At 35.4% G+C, this 24,363-nt stretch overlaps 4 protein-coding genes across 4 annotated transcripts; 2 read left to right on the top strand and 2 right to left on the bottom strand.

Annotated features, from left to right (window-relative positions):
* Nucleotides 1-2,242: 2,242 nt before the first annotated feature.
* Nucleotides 2,243-4,417, top strand: LOC122581181 (protein FLUORESCENT IN BLUE LIGHT, chloroplastic-like). The gene is made up of 5 exons (XM_043753349.1): nt 2,243-2,405; nt 2,734-2,909; nt 3,148-3,316; nt 3,389-3,709; nt 4,037-4,417. Exons 1-5 carry the CDS (start codon nt 2,324-2,326, stop codon nt 4,237-4,239), a joined length of 951 nt encoding a protein of 316 aa, XP_043609284.1. The 5' UTR covers nt 2,243-2,323; the 3' UTR covers nt 4,240-4,417.
* Nucleotides 4,418-10,752: 6,335 nt separating this feature from the next.
* Nucleotides 10,753-11,796, top strand: LOC122581489 (cyclin-dependent kinase F-4-like). Its single transcript, XM_043753719.1, has one exon. The coding sequence runs from the start codon at nt 10,753-10,755 to the stop codon at nt 11,794-11,796; it is 1,044 nt and encodes a 347-aa protein (XP_043609654.1).
* Nucleotides 11,797-12,238: 442 nt separating this feature from the next.
* On the bottom strand, nt 12,239-17,246 carry LOC122582043. Its single transcript, XM_043754390.1, has 7 exons — nt 17,025-17,246; nt 16,369-16,398; nt 15,610-15,702; nt 14,871-14,988; nt 14,475-14,763; nt 13,793-13,847; nt 12,239-12,597 (listed from the first exon to the last, which is right to left on the bottom strand). The coding sequence occupies exons 1-7, from the start codon at nt 17,151-17,153 to the stop codon at nt 12,523-12,525; spliced, it is 789 nt and encodes a 262-aa protein (XP_043610325.1). The 5' UTR covers nt 17,154-17,246; the 3' UTR covers nt 12,239-12,522.
* A 1,273-nt stretch (nt 17,247-18,519) lies between these two features.
* Nucleotides 18,520-22,467, bottom strand: LOC122581907 (probable protein phosphatase 2C 43). Its single transcript, XM_043754224.1, has 5 exons — nt 22,240-22,467; nt 21,035-21,358; nt 19,944-20,314; nt 19,313-19,549; nt 18,520-18,888 (listed from the first exon to the last, which is right to left on the bottom strand). Exons 2-5 carry the CDS (start codon nt 21,330-21,332, stop codon nt 18,640-18,642), a joined length of 1,155 nt encoding a protein of 384 aa, XP_043610159.1. The 5' UTR covers nt 21,333-21,358; nt 22,240-22,467; the 3' UTR covers nt 18,520-18,639.
* Between the last annotated feature and the right edge of the window lie 1,896 nt (nt 22,468-24,363).

Below are 24,363 nucleotides of genomic sequence, written 5' to 3'. Positions count from 1 at the left end.
TTTAGGCCTTTAAAAATTTAGGGCCTCAATATTTTGTATATAAGATTTAATGTTTGGACTTTAGGCTCACTACCATTATATAATTGAGTAACACTCTAACACCTTTATTGATGTTTGCATCAAATTGCGAATTTTTCTATTAATAGTAATTCAATAAGATAGGTCGAACTATTTTTTTTTTCTTTTAATTCTTTGTTTGATGAACTAGGCTCCCAAAATAAATCTCGTTTAAGGTCTCTAAAAACATTAAGCCGACATTGATGGGTTGTAAACTAGTTTGATCGTTCTTACTTCTTGATTCTTGAAGGTGGTCAACAAATGATTTAAAAATGATCACAATGATACATAATTTGGTTGAAATAGCTTTTAAGAAAAATGAGATGTAGTTTTAAAATTGATACCAGCGTATAACCATGCAATTATCGGCATAACAAATTTGTGGCGAAGCAACTCATTTTATTTATAGAATTAAAATTATTAACACGATAGTGGATGTTAGGTTTTGTAAAATATAGGGAAAATATCATCACTTTACCTAAGCTTAGCAACTGTCACTTTAAAAAATTAACAAATTAAACCTTTGAATTGGATAAACATACATGGTCCCCTGAATTTTACATAATCCCCATATTTTACCTAAGATAAAAACTTCAACATGTTTTACGTAATCTTTCCCTAAAATATATCACTAAAAAGGTGAAAAAGCTAAAGATATTAAAAGTAAATGACATTAAAATAAGAGTGTTGGTTGTAAAGTAAATAATAAAGATAGATATACAATGGAATATATATATATATATATAGGGTGACTATCAAATGAGAATGAAATTAAAATGGAAACAAATGAGAACACTTAAAAACTACATTTTGATGCATTAAAAGTCTATAAAACTGATATAGTGCATAACTAATTATCATTATTTAAGTATTTAACAACATATCGATCCGTCAAAATTCAAAAAATCACGTTTTTTTTTGGATACATCAATTTGATAAATATGCATCCAAGAGAAAAAAAAACATGATTTTTCGATTTTGACGGATCAATGTATTGTTAAACACTTAGATAATGATAATTAGTTAATCACTATATTAGTTTTATGGACTTTTAATGCATCAAAATGATGTTTTTAAGTGTTCTCACCATTCTTATTTTAAAAGTGTTCTCACTGGAGTGTTACCCTATATATATATAGGAATGTTATTTTTAGTACAAGGGTTTGAAAAGTACAAGGTATTTCCTCCTTCTTCCTTCCATCTCCGACCACCACCACCACCACCACCATGATCATCTCTGACGAGACTTACACATGTGTAAGTATAACTTTTTTAGCATTTCAGGTTTAAAATTTCTAGGCTGTTTCCTTCGCGAGACAACCACCACCAACCACCATCATTTCCGACCACCCCAACCACGGCGTCGGCATCAAGGGCTTCGCCCGTACTGTAGCAAACCGTCACCATCTCTTGGATCGTTGCCCATCAGATCCATACGATTCCCATATGCGTCCGTTGATGGCCAGCTTAGAACGGATGAGGGCCTCTGGCCCGTACTGTATCCACCTGAAAACGAATTTGATTCTCGCCAGAAAGTTAACTTACACATGTGTAAGTCTCGCCAGAGATGGTCGCCGTCGCCGAAGGATCGTGGTGGTGGTCGAAGATGATGATGGTGGTGGTCGGAGATGATGATGGTGGTGGTGGTGGTGGTGGTGGTCGGAGATGGAAGGAACAAGCATGTGTAAGTTAACTTACACATGTACTTTTTTAAATGCTTGTACTATAAATAACCCACCCCTACTAGTATATAAAATTTATATTTACCCATATTGAAATGCTATGAATGGAAATGATCATGTTGTCTTTAATTATTTAATTTCTACATTAAACTCTTATTTTATCAATGAGTTTGCTAAATACAGTCTTTAAGGCTGTGTTTAAGGTGCATAAATTGCTTGTATATATACCATGAAAATCAGGGGGCGAGACTTTTAATATGGAAGGTATAACTTTTTTATGCACGTTAAATACAACAACATTTCCCTTTTATCAATTTACATGTTACATTTTATCACACAACCCCGTTACCTCCAATTCTCATCGTCATCGTCATCACTGCTAGATTATCATTATCACCGCTTCCACCGTATTTTGCGTGTATCGTGCTAGTGGAAAGTGAAAAGTAAGGTCATTAAAGTAAATCAAGCGGAAAATTAGAGGGACATAAATAATTGGGAAGAGAATCTATCACATAGTGACGTGGATGGGGATAACAAACATCCCATCAAATTGTGTCTAGTCCCCCACAGGCACAACTATTACAATGACGGTGGTCGCCGGTTGCTCCTCCTCCTGTCTTATTTCCCGACCAATTTCCTTTCCACCCTCTCACACTACCAGCGCTGGTCAGAAATCTTCTTCCCCCCCCCCCCCCTCTGTCTATCTTTATTATTTGCTTACACTTTGTTTTACAGATTATATATATGTATGTATATATATTTGTTTTTAATAATAGAAAGAACCTACTTGTATTTATTTACTGCATCATTTTATCCATTGATGATTATCTTGTTTCATACTCCTTATTATATTGAAATTGATATCTTGCCCTTTAATTCCATGCCTTAAAACTCTGCATAATTTTAAAACCCCATTACAATGTGAATGTATCTACTTTTTAAGATATCAGAAGAAGCAGCTTTACAAATGCCCGTTTTTTGTTTTGTTTCGAAGGAAGCGTACTTTCCCTGGTAATCGATGTCCATAACTTGGTATTTCATAGAGATGATTGCACTAGAACCTTTAAAGCACGTCGAATTTTACTTGGCGTCAGTGCTGTAAGTAAGAAGCTATCAAGATTTGGGGAAACTGATTATGGAGTTGTTGATGAATCCTCCACTTTGCAACAGGTATGATGGTGAGTCATCACAAGCGTTCTTTTAGAATTTCCCACTTTCTTATTATGCTTAATTAGTTTTGACTAAAAGCCCGCCTGCCTGCTAAATACTGTAATAAGATCCACTGATGGTATGGTAAACCGGGAGTTCTTGTTTTTGTGCATTAAAAGTGTCTCTGGAACTGTTCAAAATTTTCTTGGAAATTATGTTCTTGCACTGGTTGCGTAAATTTATGGTTGTCATTTGGCAGAGAACGGGCCTTGTAGGATCCTTACAAGCAGGAGCTGTTATTGCAAATGCCTTGTTATTAACTACACCTTTAGAAGCACTGGCAGAAACCTGTGAGGCGCCGCTATCTGTGTTTAATATGAACATGCCTTTGTTACTACTTGTAGCCCTCATTGGTGCCACAGTTGGAGGTAAGAGTCATTCTGCTCTCAAAAAAACATCTTTGAAACGAACTGCTTCTTCCTAAATTTTACGTGTTGCAGGACTGCTTGCTCGACAAAGAAAAGCAGAGCTGTTAAGGCTAAATGAACAGCTTCGCCAGATTAATACAGCTTTAAAAAGGCAAGCAAAGATAGAATCGTATGCACCTGCTTTAAGTTACGCTCCTGCTGCTGCTAGAGTATCAGAGAACGAAGTGATTGTTGATCCAAAAAAGCAAGAGTTGATATCCCATCTGAAAAAAGGCAAGAACTTTCTACGAAATCAAAATCCAGATAAGGCATTTTTCGAGTTTAAGACTGCGCTTGAGCTCGCTCAGAACATTAAAGATCACATTGAGGAAAAGAAGGCTGCAAGAGGACTAGGTTTCCATTTCTTTCCTCTTTTCTTTTACTGTACATAGGTTTAAGTACTAGAGGTTGCAATTTCGACCCATTACTTATTAATGGGTCCATTCGGGTTGGGAAATAGTTCTAACGGGTCATACAAATTAAATAAGGAACCAAGAAAAATTTCGGTCAAAAGTTGGCCAGATTGTACTTTTGCGCATAAAGCCTCCTAATTACTTAGAAGTATTTTGTGTAAGCCCGACCCAATTCATTTGACCCCATCCTTGTTATCCAATCTACCTGCCCTTTCTGACGCCTCTATGATTATTGAAACATCATATGGCTGTCATCCCTATCTTTCAGGAGCATCATTGCAGAGGCAGGGAAAGCACCAAGAAGCCATTAAATACCATTCAATGGTTCTATCTATCTCAGAAAGGGAAGGAGAGGACTCAGGAAATACAGAAGCATTCGGTGCAATAGCTGATTGTTACACCGAGCTTGGTGATCTGGAGCGGGCAGCTACTTACTATGACCAATACATTGCAAGATTACAAGCAGACTGACCTGTTTAAATTATCATATCGGAAACTGGGTATTTTTTTTTGTAGTAGAGGCATGTATTGGTTTCGACGGGGTTCATCATCTATGTATCTCTCTTGGTTTCTTGTAATAAACTTTCTTGAACCTTATGTACCTCTTCGAGTTTGAAGTGTTAGAAGACTGGCTACGTGTATTCATGAACGTGGGTTTTACTCAGTCAGGTCATTTGGTTAGTTGGTTTGTTTATGAGTCTACGTATTTTGTGGTTTGAATAAGTTGATAGCACACGTGTGAAGAAGAAGTCATCTTATATGACCGATTCTATAGGGCTGATTAGTTAGTCTCTCTGTTTAGCTATTTTGTAGCAAAGTTTGTTTATTTCTGTTGAGTCTTGATGTGTATTTAAAGGCATTGCCTTTCTCAGTTAATGAGATCAGTTTTTGTGAGGAATATACCAGTGTTTATCAATTGGTATCAGAGCGAATTTACTAACATATTGAGTGAAAAAAAAAAAACACAACAAACACAAAACTTGATCATGAGTGGAGAGAAGCTAAAAATTCCGGTGTTCGACGGGCACTATGATCATTGGAGTGAGATGATGGAGAATGTGTTGCGTGCAAAGCAACTGTGGAACCTGGTTACACCTGGAATTGTTGAACCTTCTGTAGGAGTGGCTCAAAGTGATGCTCAGAAGAAAACCCTTGCAGAATTAAGAATGAAGGATCTTCAAGTGAAGCACTATCTGTTCCAGGCCATCGACAGGGTGACTTTTGAACAGATCTTGGATCGAAGCACATCCAAGGCCATCTGGGATGCCATGAAGCAACGATTTGCTGGCAATGATCGTGTGAAGAAATCAATGCTGCAAAAGCTCCGGCGTGATTTTGAAGTTCTGGAGATGAAGCTGAATGAAACCATACCGGAGTATTTTGGAAGAGTACTCACTGTGGCAAACCAGATGCGAAGCAATGGGGAGGTCATGGAAGATGTGAAGATTGTGGAGAAGATACTAAGGACCCTCACAGACAGATACATGTATGTGGTGGTATCCATTGAAGAATCAAGGGACATTGGTGCCATGTCCATAGATGAATTGCAAAGCACTCTCATCGTTCATGAACGAAAGTTCAAACGACCTGAGAGTGGAGAAGAGCAGGCACTCAGAGTGGACTATGATGACCACAGAGGACGTGGCAGAGGCAGATTCGCTCCAAGAGGACGTGGTCGAGGAAGGGGTAGAAGCACTTTCAACAAGGAGACAGTTGAATGCTACAAGTGTCACAAACTGGGACATTTTCAATGGGAATGTCCCCAAGAAGCAAATTATGCAGGTTTTGAGGGAGAAGAAGAGGTGGTTTTAATGGCTCAAATCGATGATGCGGATCAGTCAAAGAAGAAGTGCATGTGGTATCTCGACTCTGGGTGTTCACATCACATGTGTGGACACAAAGAAAAGTTCACGCAGTTAGACACTTCCTTCCAGCACTCAGTTAAGTTGGGAAATGATACAAAGCTGCAAGTTAGTGGCCGGGGACGGGTGAAAATTACTTTGAAAGAAGCTGAGTACACGTTACAAGACGTGTATTATGTTCCACAACTCAAAACAACCTCCTAAGTATTGGTCAGCTTCAAGAGAATGGGTTATCTGTATTGATTAAGTCAAATGTCTGTAAGATCTATCACCCACGTAGGGGTATGATCATTCAGACTTCAATGAGCTCCAACAGAATGTTTCCACTGATCGAGAAGGTGAGCCAATCTGATGTAAAGAAGGAAGAAGAATGCTTGTACTCAAATGAAGTTGTACTTGCAGATTTGTGGCATGAAAGGTATGGACATTTGAGCATGACTAGCATGAAGAAGCTGCAACAACAAGAATTGGTAGAAGGACTTCCAAAATTCAGTGTGGGGGAGCAAGTATGCACTAAATGTTTGGTTGGCAAGCAACACAAACAGGCTATTCCAAGAAAGAGTATGTGGAGGGCAAAAGAAATACTGGAGCTGATTCATTCTGACATTTGTGGTCCCATATCACCAATGTCGAATTGTGGCAAGAGGTACATACTTTCTTTCATCGATGATCACAGTAGGAAAGGTTGGATATACTTGCTGGCAGAAAAGTCTGAGGCATTTAATTGCTTCAAAATGTTTAAGAAAAGAGTAGAAACCGAGACAGGGAAAGAACTTAAGGGGTTCAGAACTGATAGAGGTGGGGAATTCACCTCAGATGCTTTCAACCTGTTTTGTAAGGAGCAGGGAATTCGAAGGCAGTTGACCACTGCTTTCACACCACAACAAAACGGGGTCGCAGAAAGGAAGAATAGGACGGTTATGAACATGGTGGTCACTCTTCTGGCTTCAAAGGGAATGCCAAAGTTCATGTGGGCAGAAGCTGCGGTATGGACTTACTATGTACTTAATAGGAGTCCTACTAAGGCTCTTGCCAATAAAACTCCCTATGAAGTCTGGTACAAGGAGAAGCCAAATGTTGAAAACTTCAGAGTATGGGGTTGTCTTGCACATGTTCACATACCAAAAGAAAAGAGAAGTAAGCTGGATGATAAGAGTTTTGTTTGTGTTTTGACTGGTATTAGTGATGAGTCTAAGGGGTACAGACTCATTAATCCTGTCAATCTGAAGGTTGTGACTAGCAAGGATGTTGTTTTTGAGGAAGACAAGGCCTGGGTCTGGGATCTACCTAAGACTCAGATTCAAGAATTGAAGTTAACTTGGCAAGATGTAACTGAAGATGAAGACAACTCAGATGATGAAGTACAGGCTGATGAAGATGCTGAAAACAATGGTCAAGAGGGTGAACCCAGTCAACTTGGTGATTCACCAGTAAGGGAGGGCAGACAACGCAGGACTCCCTCTTACTTAAACGATTATGTGACAGGAGAAGATCTGGATGTTTGTGTCAATATGGTGCAGGAGGTATCTTGTGATCCAGTCAAATATGAAGAAGCAAGCAAGGAGACAAAGTGGCAACAGGCAATGGATGCTGAGATTCAATCAATTGTGAAGAATGAAACGTGGGTGCTGACAGATCTTCCCAAAGTTGCTAAATGCATAGGAGTTAAATGGTTGTATAAAACCAAGTATGATGAACAAGGAAAGGTTAGTAAGTACAAAGCTCGTTTGGTGGCCAAGGGATACTGTCAAGAGCATGGGATTGATTATGAAGAAGTATATGCTCCAGTGGCTCGAATGGATACTATAAGGTTGATTATTGCTGTAGCTGCACAAAAGGGTTGGAGTGTGTATCAATTGGATGTAAAGTCAGCTTTTCTTTATGGGACTTTACAAGAAGATGTGTATGTCCAACAACCGCAGGGATATTTGATCAAAGGAAAGGAGCAGAAGGTGTATAAGCTTCACAAAGCATTGTACGGGCTGAAACAAGCTCCTCGAGCTTGGTTTAGCAGAATTGAGGCTTATTTCATGGCGGAGAACTTTACAAGAAGTGAAAAGGAACACACATTATTCACGAAGAAAGATCCAAAGGAAGGTATCTTGATTGTGAATGTCTATGTTGATGATCTGATATACACAGGAAACTCACTGAAGATGCTACATGAATTTAAGAATTCCATGATGAAGGAGTTTGAGATGTCTGATTTGGGTCGCATGAAGTTTTTTCTGGGAATTGAAGTGAGACAATTGAAGAATGGAATTCACATTTCACAGCACAAATATGCTGTGGAGATTCTCAAAAGGTTTAATATGGAGAATTGCAATGCTGTTATCAATCCAGTGGTGCCAGGAGTGAAGCTTACAGCAGATGAAGGTGCTAAAGTTGATGCAACTTTATTCAAGCAAATGGTTGGAAGCTTGATGTACATTACTACTACAAGGCCAGATATTCAGTATGCAGTGAATCTCATCAGCAGGTTCATGTCTAGTCCCACTGAGGATCACATGGCAATCGCAAAAAGAGTGTTAAGGTATCTTCAAGGAACTTTGGATTATGGTATTTGGTACAAGAAAGGAGGAAATGGAGTTATGGAAGTATTCACAGATAGTGATTTTGCGGGAGACATTGACAGTAGGAAAAGCACTTCTGGGTATGTGTTTTTGTGGGATGGAGCAGCTATTGCATGGGCTTCTAGAAAGCAAGATGTTGTGGCGTTATCATCTACTGAGGCAGAGTATATTGCTGCAGCAACATGTGCATGTCAAGCAATATGGATCAAGGAAGTGTTGAATGAATTTGGAATGGGAGCAGCAAGCTGTATGGTGATCAAGTGTGACAACACATCTACCATAAAACTCTCTAAAAATCCTGTGTTTCATGGCAGGTGCAAGCACATAGGTGTTCGTTTTCATTTCCTTAGAGACTTGGTGAAGAATGGAGAGATTGAGTTAGTTCACTGTGACACCAAAGAACAATTAGCTGATGTTTCCACAAAACCAATGAAGAGGGATGTATACGTGAAGCTGAGGACTAAGCTGGGAGTCTGCTCAAGTCAGAATCAAGTCAAACTTGAATTGGAAGATGTTCAAGTTTGAGGGAGGGTTTGTTAGAAGACTGGCTACGTGTATTCATGAACGTGGGTTTTACTCAGTCAGGTCATTTGGTTAGTTGGTTTGTTTATGAGTCTACGTATTTTGTGGTTTGAATAAGTGGATAGCACGCGTGTGAAGAAGAAGTCATCTTATATGACCGATTCTATAGGGCTGATTAGTTAGTCTCTCTGTTTAGCTATTTTGTAGCAAAGTTTGTTTATTTCTGTTGAGTCTTGATGTGTATTTAAAGGCATTGCCTTTCTCAGTTAATGAGATCAGTTTTTGTGAGGAATATACCAGTGTTTATCATGAAGACCATGAATTACAAATTGCGAGGCATTAGCTTGTTACACCAATCTAACACGCGTAGATTTAACGATTGATAAATGATAATAGTGATCATCAAAAAGAAAATTTTTTTTTCTACCAACACACTAAAACAATATTGGAGCATTGCTTAAACAACATTTGGCAAAACAGGACTGGAGCATTGCTTAAACAGCATTTAAACAACATTTGACATGTTCTTTACACGACATGTGTATATGTCATGTATAAATTCAAAGTTATTATAATTATAAATAAATCAATTAATGATATATAAATATCTTATATAATAAATTTTATTTTTAAGATACATATATTACCAAAAAAAACTTATATTAATTTAAATATATTTCGACCAACTAAATATATAACTCATATATTGATTAAAATTATTGTTATTAACCGATGAGTAAAAGTAGGTGTGTTTACAACTTACCGATGAGTAAAAGTAGGTGTGTTTACAACTTACAACCGTAACAGTGTAAGACACCATTAAACCAGTCTTTACAATCTTGAAGATAATAGTATGTTTATGCTCTAATTTGTTATTGTATATATATAAAGAAAGTAGGTGGATAGAAACCTCATAGTCCCTTTAAGCCTTAAGGCATCCAATATTTCTACAAGGGAAATACCACCACACGAAATTGGTTAAACTAAAGCAAAGCCTCGAAGCCGCGTCCTTAAACTAACATATATTTATTATTTTTTATGTGTCTATTATGAAGATAAACTCTGTATAATTATATTCTTATTAAATCAATAATAATTGTTTATTATGAGGTTTGCTTACTTAATAAAATTGTATTTGTTTCAACATATTGGTTATCATACTCTTCAACAACTGATGCCATCAATTTTACTTTAATTTGTTTATTTGTATTATTTATTTTATGTTTGTGTTTTTAACGTAACAAAGCAATATTTTTGAATTAAATAGATTCTATTATTTCTTTATAAAAAAAAACCAACATTATTGAATTATAATGTTTGTAATCAATCATATGATATACATAAATTAATCTTTACATTATACGAATATTAAGACTAGTTTTTATTATACATAGTCTGATACTCTTTAGCAATCACTAGTTATTGTTACTATTTATTTATTTTTATTCTAATTTAAGAGAAATCAGTTTAAAAAATAACATAAGTGAGAAAAAATTTTTTACAGTAATATAACACGTGCAAGTGTGCAACACATAGTATTTTATGAAAACTCAAAAAGAAAAAAATCATGTACAACTAAGCATAAACTCTATTCCAACTTTATTTTGTTTTTAGAAAAATAAATTTGTTAACTGATTTTTTGTTAACGCGTTTTTTTAACCGATTAAATTTGAAAAGTTTATTTACATTCGAATAAGGAAAGTAAATCCAATCCGAATATCATTACGACTCATAAACCCCAATATATATATATATATATATATATATAGGGCCAATGAACTCTTTCCATAACCCAAACCATATCTTACACATACGAAAAAAAGAGTACGTGCTGCTTACTCTTTTCGATTCGATCGATCACGTCCTTTGATTTTCTTTTAGCATTCATGCAGTTCGTAATTAGATATGTCGATTTCGATCTTTGTGTTACAGAAGATCGAATTAGTATGTTCTTGATCAATAATAAAGTTACTTCATTGATCAATATTTGTGTTACAAAAGATCGATAAAAAAAAAGTACGTTAACTATGGAGAAATACGCATTACTTGAAGAAGTGGGAAGCGGATCATTCGGGGTTGTCTGGAAAGCTTACAACACGCAAACGGGTGAAATCGTGGCGATCAAGAATCTGTTCACATTGAACAAGTCATGGGAAGTGGAAGTCGAGGCACTCTACAAGTTCAACAATCATCCAAATATCGTGAGCCTCAAGGAACTATCCATCCAAGAAAACAACGACACCGCATCGATGGTCTTTGAATACATGGAATGCAATCTTTTCGAATGTATGATGAAACGAAAGATACCCTTCTCGGAAGCAGAGATCAAACAAATATGCATACAAGTGTTTCTTGGTCTGGCCCACATGCATCACAATGGCTACTTTCATCGTGACCTAAAACCCGACAACCTTCTTGTCTCTGGAAACGGTACGGTCAAGATTGGGGATATGGGCTCGGCCCGTGATACCAAAAATACTCTGCCTCTGGAGCATGAGATCACAACGCATTGGTATCGAGCACCTGAGGTTTTTCTACGTTCGCAGAAGTACGATTCTAAGGTTGATATGTGGGCAATGGGGGCGATCATGGCTGAATTATTCAGCTACACACCGTTGTTTGAAGGTCTTACTAATTCAGATGTAATGGATAAGCATTGTAGTGTTTTAGGCACCCCAACAGAAGAGACATGGTCTGAAGGACTTGATCTTGCAAGGAATTTATATTATAAGTTTCCAAAAGATGTTGCTGGTGTGCCATTTTCAGAATTGTTACCGAATGCAAGCCAGGCTGCGGTTAATCTGATTGCTTCGCTCCTTTCATGGGACCCCAAGGACAGGCCCACAGCCATGGAGGCGCTTCGACATCCCTTCTTCCGCGACTGTTATCATCCTCCTATTCCACCGACTATTTACTATAATTCCTTCCCAAGTGTGTTTCTTAAGGCGATGAAGCGAGAGGGTATGAAAGGGATCAGTACAAGAATTCCTTTTAAGAGTAGTCGACGTGAATGCGGTCAGATATATATTGGTTCGGTTAAGTTGCCAGTAATCCCAAATCTGACATTCTAGTTAGTTTTGAACTACTGTAATTGATGGCATTATGGCAGAGTTGCTTGTATTGGGTTTGGATTTGGTACATTATTATGTTAATGTTAAGGAAATCTTTAATTTGTTTGATATCTTTGTTATGTTATGTTATCATTTGGATTGATATGTTATCATGTTTCCTATATATTAACATGTCTGATCATGTCTCAAATTTAAAGTTTAGTTTGTTGTTTCCAATTCTTATTTACATGCTTCAAGTTGTGGTTTGGTGTGAGTTTAAATATTTCTTGTTTTTTAAATCTAAAAATTGACATCATCATCTTTAGTTGACATCTTAAACAAAAACTAATAGTATAAATCTGTACACTTTGAATAGAATGATTGCATAAAAATATCACTCTTGCTTCTTCTCAATTCAATAGTCACGAACCAATGCGAATGTTAAACAACTAAGACAAATAAATAAATTCAATAATATCCAATTTATTATATGTACCAATCTCAACTGTGGGGTATTAGAACACAAGAAACCATGAAAAATGGTTTATAGAGGAATTTATAACTTGTACACCAACAAAATCTAAAATATCTAGCAGAAGCCAATGCACCTCATGTCCACCATAACCATGTTAACTTTTTAAGTGTCTTCTGTGTATTGGTGATCCTAAAAAGAACAAACTACATCAACTAAATCAGATGATCCTCCCCCACAGGGACTTAAGTCCACTGGTCAATAGAGCAAGATTCTTAATTCAGCGCCAATTTGTCACATAAAGATTGATATGCAGCACTGCAGACCTTAAACTTCTCCTCGGCAATAGCCTGTTCATGCACGCCATCTTATTAGTCTTATTTGAAACTGATTAAAGCAAATGGTGTGAATGAGTAAAGGGGCGATGAAATATGTACTATATGCAACTACGGGTAGCAACCGCCACCATGCAAGTTGTAATATATCTATCATACACAGGTCAAATGCAAAAAAGTAACTAAAGTTGAAACATGTCAACTGGTTAAACGGGTCAGAAGTTCCTCAAGTATAATAATATGATTACAAAATCTTAAATCACTCAATTTAGAAGATCAAATCTATCTTTTATTATAAAATGCTATGTAATCAAAAGTACTCTATAACACATTAAATAATCGCAGACTTTTTTTAAAAACGACAAAAAAAAGTGTTGGCAGGTCAGCGGAACTTGACCTATCATAACGGCCTAACCCATTCTGACATGCTTGTTTTGCCAACCCTAATCTTCACACACAAAGTACATGAATTATAAGGTTTTGTACTCATACTTTAAGGACAGGTTCATTTTTGACTAGATACATTACCAAGGTAATTCGTTGATCTTTAATAATGGTAAGATAAACTAGGAACATCATATTTCTCCTGCTTACATTTTGAGATAAGAACTTTGTTTGAAAAATAAGTAAATTATGGTGTGAGATTAATTATTAGATGGAGGTTGTCTTTTAAGTGGACCTAAATATGTTCACATAACCCCGCAATTCTATTTGAACCTACAACCTCCAAGTACTAAAAACTGTGGAACCAAGTGTAGAAATCTTGTGCATTTACATGACATTTTTCGTCAAAAGTCAACTATTATACAATGATATATCCACATTGTAAATTGATGAGTACCTATATCAATTTCATATTTAATGAGTAACGGGGTAAGAAAGATTAAGCTAACATGGAAAAAATCAAACGACTTATAAGTCACCCACAGTCTATCTATAATGCATATCTCCTAAATCATGTTACTTCAAATATTCAAATAACTACCACCAATAACAATGCTTTATTAAGCATTATAAACTATCAACTCTTCGCATTTTTTTATATTATTTTCTGTAAAATGGACCCAAAAAAATTGTTGAGTCATACAAACCAACCTGACAAAATGACCCATTTCTACCATATCTATTACCCAACCCATCCCACCTGCCACCACTAGCTAACAGCAACCAAACTCTTTCCTTTTACGGATGTAAACGGAATGCATCATACCTTGGAAGAACCCGTGTGACGATCTGGATGCCATTTAAGCGCACAAGCTCGGTATCTGAAAAACAGAGCATGAAATGTTAATGTTCATGTCATCAACCACAGAGTGAACCATCATATGAAACCATGCCTTTAGTGTATCGTGTTTTTATTTGTGCAGAGATCACTTGATAACCTACACAATTTAAGTTTCTTCTTTTCTCAGTTTGTACTAGAGGTTGGAATGATTAACAAGTCAAAACGGGAACGTTTTTAATAGATGAGTGACTTGCTGCCAAGACCGAACATTGGTCTAGACTTTCACCTTTTTTATATGAAAAAGTAATATGCCAAATATCATTATAAAAACACGTAACTACGTATGATTTCAATAAGAAACTAAACTATTAATAAAATAACTTAGGACACTTTGCTTGTCATTCAATCTGATTGGTCTGATTAACCAATTTGACCCCATTAACCTAGTTTTCTTACCCATTTGATCTGTTAAAGACAAAACACTACCCGAATCAAAAGATTGACAAAATAAATGGGTCAAAAATCAAGATCACCACCTTTACTTTGCATCAAACTGATCCAGAAATTTCAAATGTACATAACAAATTCAAGCATAGAAAATGTAAAATCTATGTGAGTCATGATTTAAGAATCCGAACTGCGAGGATAATAGAACTTCAGATCTTACGCATTTTTAACAGCTTCAAGGCTTAAAGGACCAGAACCACTCAAACCAAGGGCAATCCTATCTTTACTTGTATCAGTTTCAACCCTGTCTGACTCAGATGAAGATGAGTCTTCATCATCTGATTCAAACCGGTGTCTCCAATTCCATGAGGTACGCTTATTATTAGAATAGCCTGATGAGCTCCGCGGTTCATCATTTATAAAAGACCAAAAGTAGAACCCATTTCCACCAAAAGAAGAGCGGAATATCGTCTCAACTTCTTCAACATCTTCATAGAACTGGAATCCCTCTGCAAAATTATGTAAAAGGCAACTTTTTACATGAAACTCATAATGTTTTTTTGTCTTTATAGACAAACATATTTGCAAGTAGCAAATTTCATGGAGAGGCTCTTACTTTTGCGGGCCCTAGCCTGGGCTCCCTTATTGTTGCCTCGGGTCCCATTGGATCTTCCAGGATCACCTCTATACCACGAGCTTGAAGATGGATCAAAGTCATCATAATCACGCCAGCCCTAAACGTATAAAAAAACACCCACAAGAATGTCCAAACATTCATGAGCTTGTAAAAGTTATAGCAAGACAAAAAGTAGACAACAATGTATTATCTTCACATCATAAAGTTGCACAAAAGAAAATCAATGCAATTTAGAAATGACTGAAGATTTAATCCCCTGTTAAACAGGAACCTAGTTCTCCCAAAATAAACTAGCTAGCAAAATGGGTGGGTTGAGTAGCATGTCAAAACATGTGGGATCGCATCAACTCACCAAATGGAAACATCCATTTTTCTTTACGAAATGTCATTCCCAACAATATATTTATTATGATTACAAGATGAAAACAAAAAATAAATCTTTTCCTAAATAAAATACTTTTGGATGTTTAAACACTTGAGTATGTAACGGGCAGCTTCTAAGCCATTCAATCTGTATGAACCAGTTTTCAGCTAAGATGTTTATCCCATTGGATGCGTTGGCATTAAGATTGAACCCAACTCGATTACATATATGGATTGAGATTTCCCATAACAACCTATAATCTCATACTTTTTCCGAGGTTTGCGTTGTACAAACTTTTTACCAAAGCAAAGAGCAGCTAAACAGTGATACTAAACGTGTGATTATAGGATTTACATGGAAAAGGTTTTCTGCAAACGCATTAGCGTTCTTCAGCATTTCTTGTTTAGCATAAAACTTTCTTTGTCGTCTTCCATTGAAGTTGGGTCTCTGAAAATACCAGAAAGCAGCAATAATCAATTTCAATTTAACAAAAGACTAATTTGGTAACTGTATAGTTTCCATGACACGGAAACAAATATGCTTTGCAGCTTGCATGTCTATTCACTGCCAAACTAATCGTCCAGTAAGGTAAAATACACATTATCTCAAGACAAATATGTCCAAAAAGGTAGATAAAGCTTGCAGACTTTGCACTAATGAACATTATTAGATCAAGTCATTTTTACATAGGTATCTGTTAAAGAAATCCTTATGCATTCAATAAGGCAGTGATTCTTTTCTACTTTTTTAAAACAAAAAATGTTGACACACCACACAATTATTTACGTACCCCACCCCCCGCACAAACCTATAGCTTGCTGGTCGTGACTTAGGCCACCATAAATACCGCTAGGCCAAATGCCCATTGGTAAAGGCATTTCATGCTAAAAGGCCGGTTTACAAAAACAAAAATTGACTAGATGAGGCCGTCTATGTCCCATAACCCTACAAGTATGCCCCTTTACACTCGCTTATGCGTTTATAGAAAGTCACAGTACAAATCGTCCATGAAACAAATGAGACTGAGTTAAGAACAACAGTATGACATGCATAAGCAATTAACTAGAGAATTTATCAAATAAACATCAAAAACATGTATGAAATTCTTCTCACCCTTGAAGAACTCCTGTAAAAGCTTCCAGGCTGCTCAAACAGAAGAGGCAGAAAAAGGATAATAAGAAATAAACCAAAAAAAAAACCAAATCTACAATACTAGTCATACTATACATGTGTGTGTTTTTAACTTTTTATACGTATGTATAAAACAGGTAAACGGAAAGGGATCCCCATACAGGCTACCCGGGGAGAGTCCAGCTTTGGTTCTGATGCACACGGACTAACGAGTAATCCTCAGCCTATTTTCAGACTCTTCCCTGACCATCCCAATATGTTTACACGGAGAGATTCGAGCCCACGTCTCCTCTGAGACATTCGGGTCGCCTTACCACTAAGCCAAAAATTTACTAAAATTTTGTCATTTCTATGTGGGTCATGCAAAGTTTTGATCTTTCTTGTTTTTAAGCTCAAAAATCACATCTTTTTATCAACAATAATAATCGATGCTAATGAATCAACCTATTTCATCAAGTTCACTATAATTGGTAATTATATGTGAATCATTTTTCTTTATCATCATATGGGCATTGCAAATTAATTAACTTTTTCTTCTTCCTAATCAAAATATGTTCATTTCCGCAAGAAAAAATTAATACCAGTGTATAATAAAAAAAAATGGAAAAAAAGAAAAAGAAAAAAAAAGGGGGGCTTACAGATTCCCAATGGGTACGTCTTCTACGATTAAGAACAGGAGTTGAATGAAATAAAAGGGATTTAATATTAATGTAATTGTAATTATTATTTAAGTTAATTAGGGGTATTTTTGTTGTTGCCCTGTTCATTATCTCTGCAATGAAAATGAAAAAGGAGAATGAAAGGCGGTGTTTGTGTATAGGGGAAAAGGGACAAGGCAAAGGTGGAAATTCGATACTTTGGTTTGGACTTTGGAGTAGTTTATTTATTTATTTGTTTATTTTCTTATAGGGGCAAATTAAAACGATGACATTTGTGATTTGTGTAGGGATTTAGAAAAATCTCAACTTTAGATTCCGTATTGTTACCGTCTTGATTTCGATATTTGAAAGTGGTATCGACGATTTAGAAAAAATCAGTAAAGCGCATGGTTGATACTAAAAAAATCTCGATATTTGTATTTATATTTTCAAACATGTTTCTAAGATATCGGTAAGGCGCATGGTTGATACTCGTTCGACCCGCATAATAGCCGGACCCAGCAGACAGGTATTTCTTATTTTCAGATTCTCGGCAGACAGGTATGATTTTTTAAACATTTCTCATCTTCCGTCTTGCACTCCTTTGTGGCCGGAGGTCCCTATGGAAGCAGTTTCTCTACCTTGGTGTAGAGGTAAGACTGTCTACAGCTTACCTCCCCCATACTCCACGCAGAGATTGGATCCTGTCGTTGTATCAAAGATACACTATTCACTTTTAATAGTTTTTTGGATTGATGTATGTAATGAAAAAAATTGCACAAACATCAAGGATACCGTTCTCATATTAATTCTGATTTATATGGGACCAATATCGACACGAGGATCGTGACGAGACCGGGATGACAATTCCTACATCGTTTAAGGAGCATCTTATTTTGTTTTAAGCCCAATTGTGACTGCAATAAACATAAATCTCACTCACGTTTTTTTGTTTTCTTATTTTATTCTATATTTTGAAGTTGATTAATAATACATAATATATTTCTCGCAAAATATATGGTGAGTGTATAGTTAGAATACTTCATTTGAATTGGATGGATTGTAAAGATGAAATGAATATTTGTATTCTCTTCTAACACATAACTTGTTTTGGAAGGGAATAGTTTTACAAAATTTGTGATTGTAAATTCAGATTTTCACTTTTCGTATATGTGAAATTTTGTGATCCATGTTCATATTTCATACAAATCAATGAAGTAAAGTAAAATTAGCACAACTTTACTTTCTAAGTTTGACTTGTATGGAAAATTAATCCCAAACTTTGACAATTATGAAATGAAAAAACTTTGTAATTCACAATCACAAGTTTATAGACTTACATCTTTTTGATTTATTTATCATGATATTGTATAACAGATTAAATTTCTTTTATAAATTCATCTTAATAACATATATGTTAGATGCTACTAGAAATATATATGTATTCCATTTATTTAAACATAGAACAAAAAAATTGTAAAAGTACCAAGTATTGTTTCGCTTAAAACTAAGACCATTTGATTGTTAGTATCAAAAAAAAAAAAAAAAAAGATCTCATTCATCCCAAAACTTGGGTTTTTGTGTTTTGTTTTTGCCATGAACACAATGACCAAATTTATGAACCCCTTCCAACTCCTTGCAAGCCACCAAAACTTGATGGTGCAGTCGAGTTGGTGAACCCGCGCATTGATAGCTCATCGATGCCTACATTTGTCTGTTGGTCCATAAAAACAACAGCTACTGTGATATCATCATGGACACCGCGTCTACAGCCTTTCTCCATCCTCTTCACTTCTTCATACTTCTTCTTCCCTTTCCGAGCTGCCTCCATCATTGCTGATTTGACAAGTCTTCTTGCAATACCCTAAAGTATTTAACAAACAAAAGTGTCACATGGTATCGGCCCATTTATTTATAGGCCAATGCTTTACTTCTAACGGGTCAAAAGCTTTACAAATCATACATTTTTTTCGACAAGAACTCCAAACAAATCATTTATTCTAAGACTTATATAGAATTTTAAAAAGTATAATCTTTGTGACCTCATTTGACACACTAATTATGTATAGAAATTTTATAGTTTTGCATACAGATTGCTTTGGTTAACCCTATCAGGCACATTTTTAACCATTGCCAAACCCAACTTGCTCCAACTCTCATGAATTAAACCAATGGGAACCAAACAAAACGTTTGGCTGATGCATTATAGTTTTTACAGTTCAGAAAGAATTGAGTGCACACAATTAAACATAAACTTTGAGGAATGGAAACGAAGAAAACAAACTTACTGATCTGGGGTTATTGTGAACAATTTCGACTACTTGCTGATTCGTCATGTGTTCCCATAATCCATCCGATGCAAACACAATAAACTTATCGTCAGGTCTTAAAGTTCTGGTGTACATAGATGGACCGTTTTTTAAAATAGGTCGTCGGATTGGTTCACGAAGGTGGAATCGTGGGAATGATGAATCAAGAGCAAATTCTGGCTTCTTCAAGTATGCGTCTCCTATGGTTCTTGAAACCTAAAACAACCAGTCGACAGCCACAAGATCAAAACATTTAGAGTAGAACAACATAAGAGCACAGTTTGGTATTTATTGAAGTAAAGATGGTGAAATAGGTGGTCGGGGTGGGTGGGTAACATATCAAAACAAGTAAAAATTGATATGGATTAAACTGGTCAGGTTGGCTGATTCAACACCACCTTTTGTTCAGCAAGCTAACTTTTTTAAAGAAAATGATTTAGGAATTTTTATGAGATATATATTTGTTTGGGTAAGTTGGTGCTGTTTCCTATATAGCTAATTCATTTGGTTTATCTGTTTGACCTGTTTACGAAAAGAACATATATAGGATCAACTAGCTAATATGTAGATAGGTCGATATTGCCACCTCAAGAATGATGGAATATGATACCTGAATAATGCCTTTGATTCGCCACACGCCTTGTTTCATAACAACAATATGTGGATCATCTGGGTGATCTTGCTTGAGCTCTTGCCTGATTTCATCCATACACGCATTATGATCCTCAGTGATTTGCTCAGCCACAATTTTATTTGATTTGCGCTTACTTAAACATCCTATGACAGCTCTAGAATCTCCCATATTAGCAACATACAATGTGCCTTCTGTGATGAGACCAGCCAAACAACAAGATCCAACTGCAGCCATTAACGGTTTGATCCCACACGTCCTGCGCACCAAAGAAAGAAATCCATTTTCTGTAGCAGAAACAGCATTTTTAAGGATTTCTGAAGATATCAATCCTTTTTCTCGAGCAAGACCTGTCAGTCAAATAAAATTTAAAACCATCAGCTAATAGTTAGAGGCTTTCCTTGATGTATGCAAAGATTTGTACCAACCAACTAATCAAGAAACTATAGAGGTGGCAATTTCAACACAATCACTTATGGATGGGTCAATATGGGTTATAGATATCTCTAACAGGTCAAACATGATAATAAAAGAATAGCTTAAACGAAAATAGATGAAATGGTTAAAATAAAAGAAATAAGTCAGAGTCATCTAAAGCATATTATCAGCGCATAAGATCTACTAAATCCTTCTATGCTGAATTTTATATTCTTAGTGAAACGATATACGAGTAGCATTCGGAATCATACTTGTAAAAGTAACTGTTCATGGGTTGTTTAAATTTTGGACAAAAAACGTTTGGGATCAACCAGAAGTGTACTATATTATTACTCATTTTGACCTATTGGTTGTTGCCCAACCCGCCCATTTTGCCACCTTTCATGAACTGTATGCAATTGATCTGCACATTTTGGAAAAAATATCATATACACAAACTGATCAAAAATAAAAACAACTGATCGAAGCAACCTTAGGGCCATCATGATGCCTAATCAAGGTACAGTCTTTAAGTCCTAAAAATGATGGAATTAAGTACAACCCTGCTACGCATACGACATCAGAGTCATATGAGCTTTTATAAGGATTAATATGATTAAAAGTAACATGTAAAAGCAAAAAAGGAGACTCACGTATGAGATGGGGAAAGAGATGATCACATATGTATCGTGAAGCTTCCGGGCCACCGTGGCCATCATAAATGCCAACAAAGGTGGCATTTTGACCGATCTCCACTTGGCTATGATCTTCCAATACCTCATTGGCTTGTACAACTGAAAACGAATATTCTCCAAATGCATGTTTCTCAAGATCCTTAAACCATAGGAGCGGATCATTGTCATCACCTAAGCTATCATCCTTGTTCGTACGGGCATATAGACTTATAGGTAGCCATAACGCTGATGCTAGCTTTGCCACCCAAGAAAACATCCTTCATTTCCCTCTCAATCACCGTCCTGTTAAATTTCCAATGAAAAAGAAGGGGGGAACAACAATATCAAACACTTGGATATACCACAACACCAAGTAATAAATTAAGATCAATTTATACAACTAAACCCGAGAATTGTGACCAAATTTTTGTAAGAATTGGATGAACTGATCCTGATGCATACCATGAAGTGTCAGTACAAGGAAAAGACCTGAATACTTCAGATTCTATCAAAAAATCAAAAGGGCAATGTGCACCAAAACGTATCCAAGTATCTTGTTTTGCTATTAATGTATGTAATCAATTTACCATTTTAATGGGGACTAATTGTACCAAAAGGAATTCAAGTTGTCGTGTTTTGCTACTTTGTGTGTCCAACTTTCAAATCATAATCATCTGTATCAAACATTAAATTTAAATCATCGTTGTCGCATGTATCCAACTACTTTTTCATCAGGTAAGTAGGTAACTATTATTTTTTCCCAATGTGACAACCATATAAATTGTCACGTCATCAGAACCAATGTCACATCATGTTCACAAATCACAAGTCTTAAAAGATGTACTTACAAAAGTTAAGTATTGAATCTTTGATACACGCAATAGGTGATTAAAAAAATACAATTTGGTACACTTAGCCCTTTCTTAGCATACCAAACTTTTACTATTGCTATTATTATACATTTATACTTCATTATATATATCTAGTATTCTAGTGACTTCTATAACCGGTACCCAAAAAAATTTTAAATTTTGTCATATATTTTTGCTGACGTGACAACCATATAACAAAAACACCGTCACCAATTTACACATACAAATATAAAATAGTATCAAAATGAAACTTGGTTACACTTTGACCAAAATGTAGTTTGTATGAATGAGATAAAGAGGTGGGAAACTTACAGAAGAATGAGGGTAAGAAAGCAGTTGCTAACTTGGTTTTGCTTTGATAAATAACTCCAGCTTTTTTTAATCTTTTTTTACAGTTTTAGTTAAAATTTTAAAGGAGAAAAGATGTGGGTTTGCCACGGCGGTGTTGTTTGAGTGATGAGTCGGAGAGCGACGGTGAGACGGCGGTGGAGACAGAGGAGTTAGAGTGGAGAAAACCGTCGCTGGGAGAAGTGAGGGAACAATAATAAGGACATATATACGGTTTGAAAGGATTGTATATTGTACACTATGGCCCTTCATTTATACATGATGTGACAATTTCAATATTTCTTATCTTTTATCTTATCTAACTACTACCAATTTGGACTTGTGGTGAGATTTCCTCATGTTCTTGTATAAAGTGGTTAAATCCTTTCTAAGTAGATATATATCAACTAGATGACATATTACAGGTAGTTAAATATATATTCCTACATTTTAGATAACAACATAAGAAAGAAAACCTCATTTTAAATGACATATTACAGGTAGTTATATATTCATAATTTTTATTTTTTAGAAAAATGACAAAAAAAAAAAATGCATGAGACTTTTTTTTTAGTAAAAGGTTACTCTGATGATTTTATATAACACCACCAAACATTATAAGTAATAATGGGTGTCAGGGGTGGTACCAAACGGGAATGCCCCCTTCGAAATTGGAACTTTATCATGGATTTTTAAATTTTTTCTATATATTTTTAAATTTCGTTCCCTTTTAGATTTGTTTTTTCATGATTATTTAATCTTGCTTCCTATTAAAAAAACTTTTTAGTGCCGACTCTGTTGGGTGTCATATTAGTTATACATATGGCATATCATAGTGTATGCGTTTTATTTTTCATTATCTATATCTATGAATTATATTATTTAACACTTTGCTAATTGTATCTCATGCCTTTAATGTTCGCATCATGTCAAATAAATTGATTATTTGTATAATTCTAGTCAAGTTGGAGCTGAGCTTGGTAACCATACGATGAAAGTCCGTCTCAATTTCCTTGTTGATCTCAATAACTTTTTTCCTAAAATTACTCATAATTTTAGCACGTATATTAAACACGACTCTCGCTTTAATAGAATCGACTTCTGAATTGCGAATTACCACGATATGATTTAAGTTGTTGTAATCAATACCTTATCAAACATATAGCCGTTTGATAAGGATTTTGGGTCATCTCATCTTGATAAGGATTTTGAGGAATTTTATCAATAGCTCATGTGATGGCTCAAGTATTATTACCAATGTGTCACGTACAAAAATTGTACTTGGCACCTGCAAAGTGCAAACCACATAAAGGGTTTCACATGAACAAATGAGAAAAGTCAGGGGGGTGTAATAAAGTAGATAAATGTTCCTTTCCAGAACTTGAGGAGGAACAGCACCAACACTCGAGTGATCCGTGAGCTCACTTATTAGACTAGACCAAATAGATGGACTAGAAGGATTTTGCTGTAGTTGACCAAACCCTATCTATTTGATCCCTGGTCAATTACATTTATGCCCATTCTATAATTTTCTTTTGAATGGTCAGGCTATTATTATATTTTCTTTTGAATGGTCAAGCTATTATTATATTTTCTTTTGAATGGTCATTGCTCAAGCTATCTATACTTCTATATCTACCAATATATATATATATATGTAACAAGGTCTTAAATTCTTTTATGGAGAAATAAGGATCGTTAGATGAATTCAAACTTTTAATTACAATCCTTAGATCTAAATAATAGTACCATTACCAAATTTAATATTAAGTAAACACAACATTAGTTCATCTACTTTGGATAATTTACACTTTTTTGTTTTCCATCACTAATTTACAGTTTCCACCATTAATATTCAATCACTAATATTAAGAAAACACAATATTAGTCCTTGTATTTGAAATAATTAAATTTTGTATATTTAATAAAGTATGTATATACCTAGGAAGCCATAAATCGATCGATTAGTGTAATGTGTAAACATAATGAACTAATATATATATATATATATATATATACTCATGCATGTATGAGTTTATATTGTAACTGTATTATTAAGTTATCAAATCGTTTATAATTATATTATATACATTAAAGGTCTTTTAGATT

This window comes from Erigeron canadensis, chromosome 9 (genome assembly GCF_010389155.1).
Source record: "Erigeron canadensis isolate Cc75 chromosome 9, C_canadensis_v1, whole genome shotgun sequence".
In the NCBI taxonomy this organism is placed as follows: domain Eukaryota; kingdom Viridiplantae; phylum Streptophyta; class Magnoliopsida; order Asterales; family Asteraceae; genus Erigeron; species Erigeron canadensis.
This window is presented reverse-complemented; position numbering and strand designations above follow the sequence as displayed.

What these genes read in the sequence shown, in the direction of transcription:
- LOC122581181 (XM_043753349.1), top strand. Translation starts at nt 2,324, where the DNA reads ATGACGGTGGTCGCCGGTTGCTCCTCCTCCTGTCTTATTTCCCGACCA. An exon ending in AATCCTCCACTTTGCAACAG is followed by an intron (nt 2,910 to 3,147) that starts GTATGATGGTGA and finishes GTCATTTGGCAG; the next exon opens with AGAACGGGCCTTGTAGGATC. An exon ending in CATTGGTGCCACAGTTGGAG is followed by an intron (nt 3,317 to 3,388) that starts GTAAGAGTCATT and finishes TACGTGTTGCAG; the next exon opens with GACTGCTTGCTCGACAAAGA.
- LOC122581489 (XM_043753719.1), top strand. Translation starts at nt 10,753, where the DNA reads ATGGAGAAATACGCATTACTTGAAGAAGTGGGAAGCGGATCATTCGGG.
- LOC122582043 (XM_043754390.1), bottom strand. Translation starts at nt 17,153, where the DNA reads ATGAACAGGGCAACAACAAAAATACCCCTAATTAACTTAAATAATAAT. An exon ending in CCAGGCTAGGGCCCGCAAAA is followed by an intron (nt 14,764 to 14,870) that starts GTAAGAGCCTCT and finishes ATAATTTTGCAG; the next exon opens with AGGGATTCCAGTTCTATGAA. An exon ending in GTCACACGGGTTCTTCCAAG is followed by an intron (nt 12,598 to 13,792) that starts GTATGATGCATT and finishes GTGCATGAACAG; the next exon opens with GCTATTGCCGAGGAGAAGTT.
- LOC122581907 (XM_043754224.1), bottom strand. Translation starts at nt 21,332, where the DNA reads ATGTTTTCTTGGGTGGCAAAGCTAGCATCAGCGTTATGGCTACCTATA. An exon ending in GAATCAAAGGCATTATTCAG is followed by an intron (nt 19,550 to 19,943) that starts GTATCATATTCC and finishes TGGTTGTTTTAG; the next exon opens with GTTTCAAGAACCATAGGAGA. An exon ending in TTCACAATAACCCCAGATCA is followed by an intron (nt 18,889 to 19,312) that starts GTAAGTTTGTTT and finishes TAAATACTTTAG; the next exon opens with GGTATTGCAAGAAGACTTGT.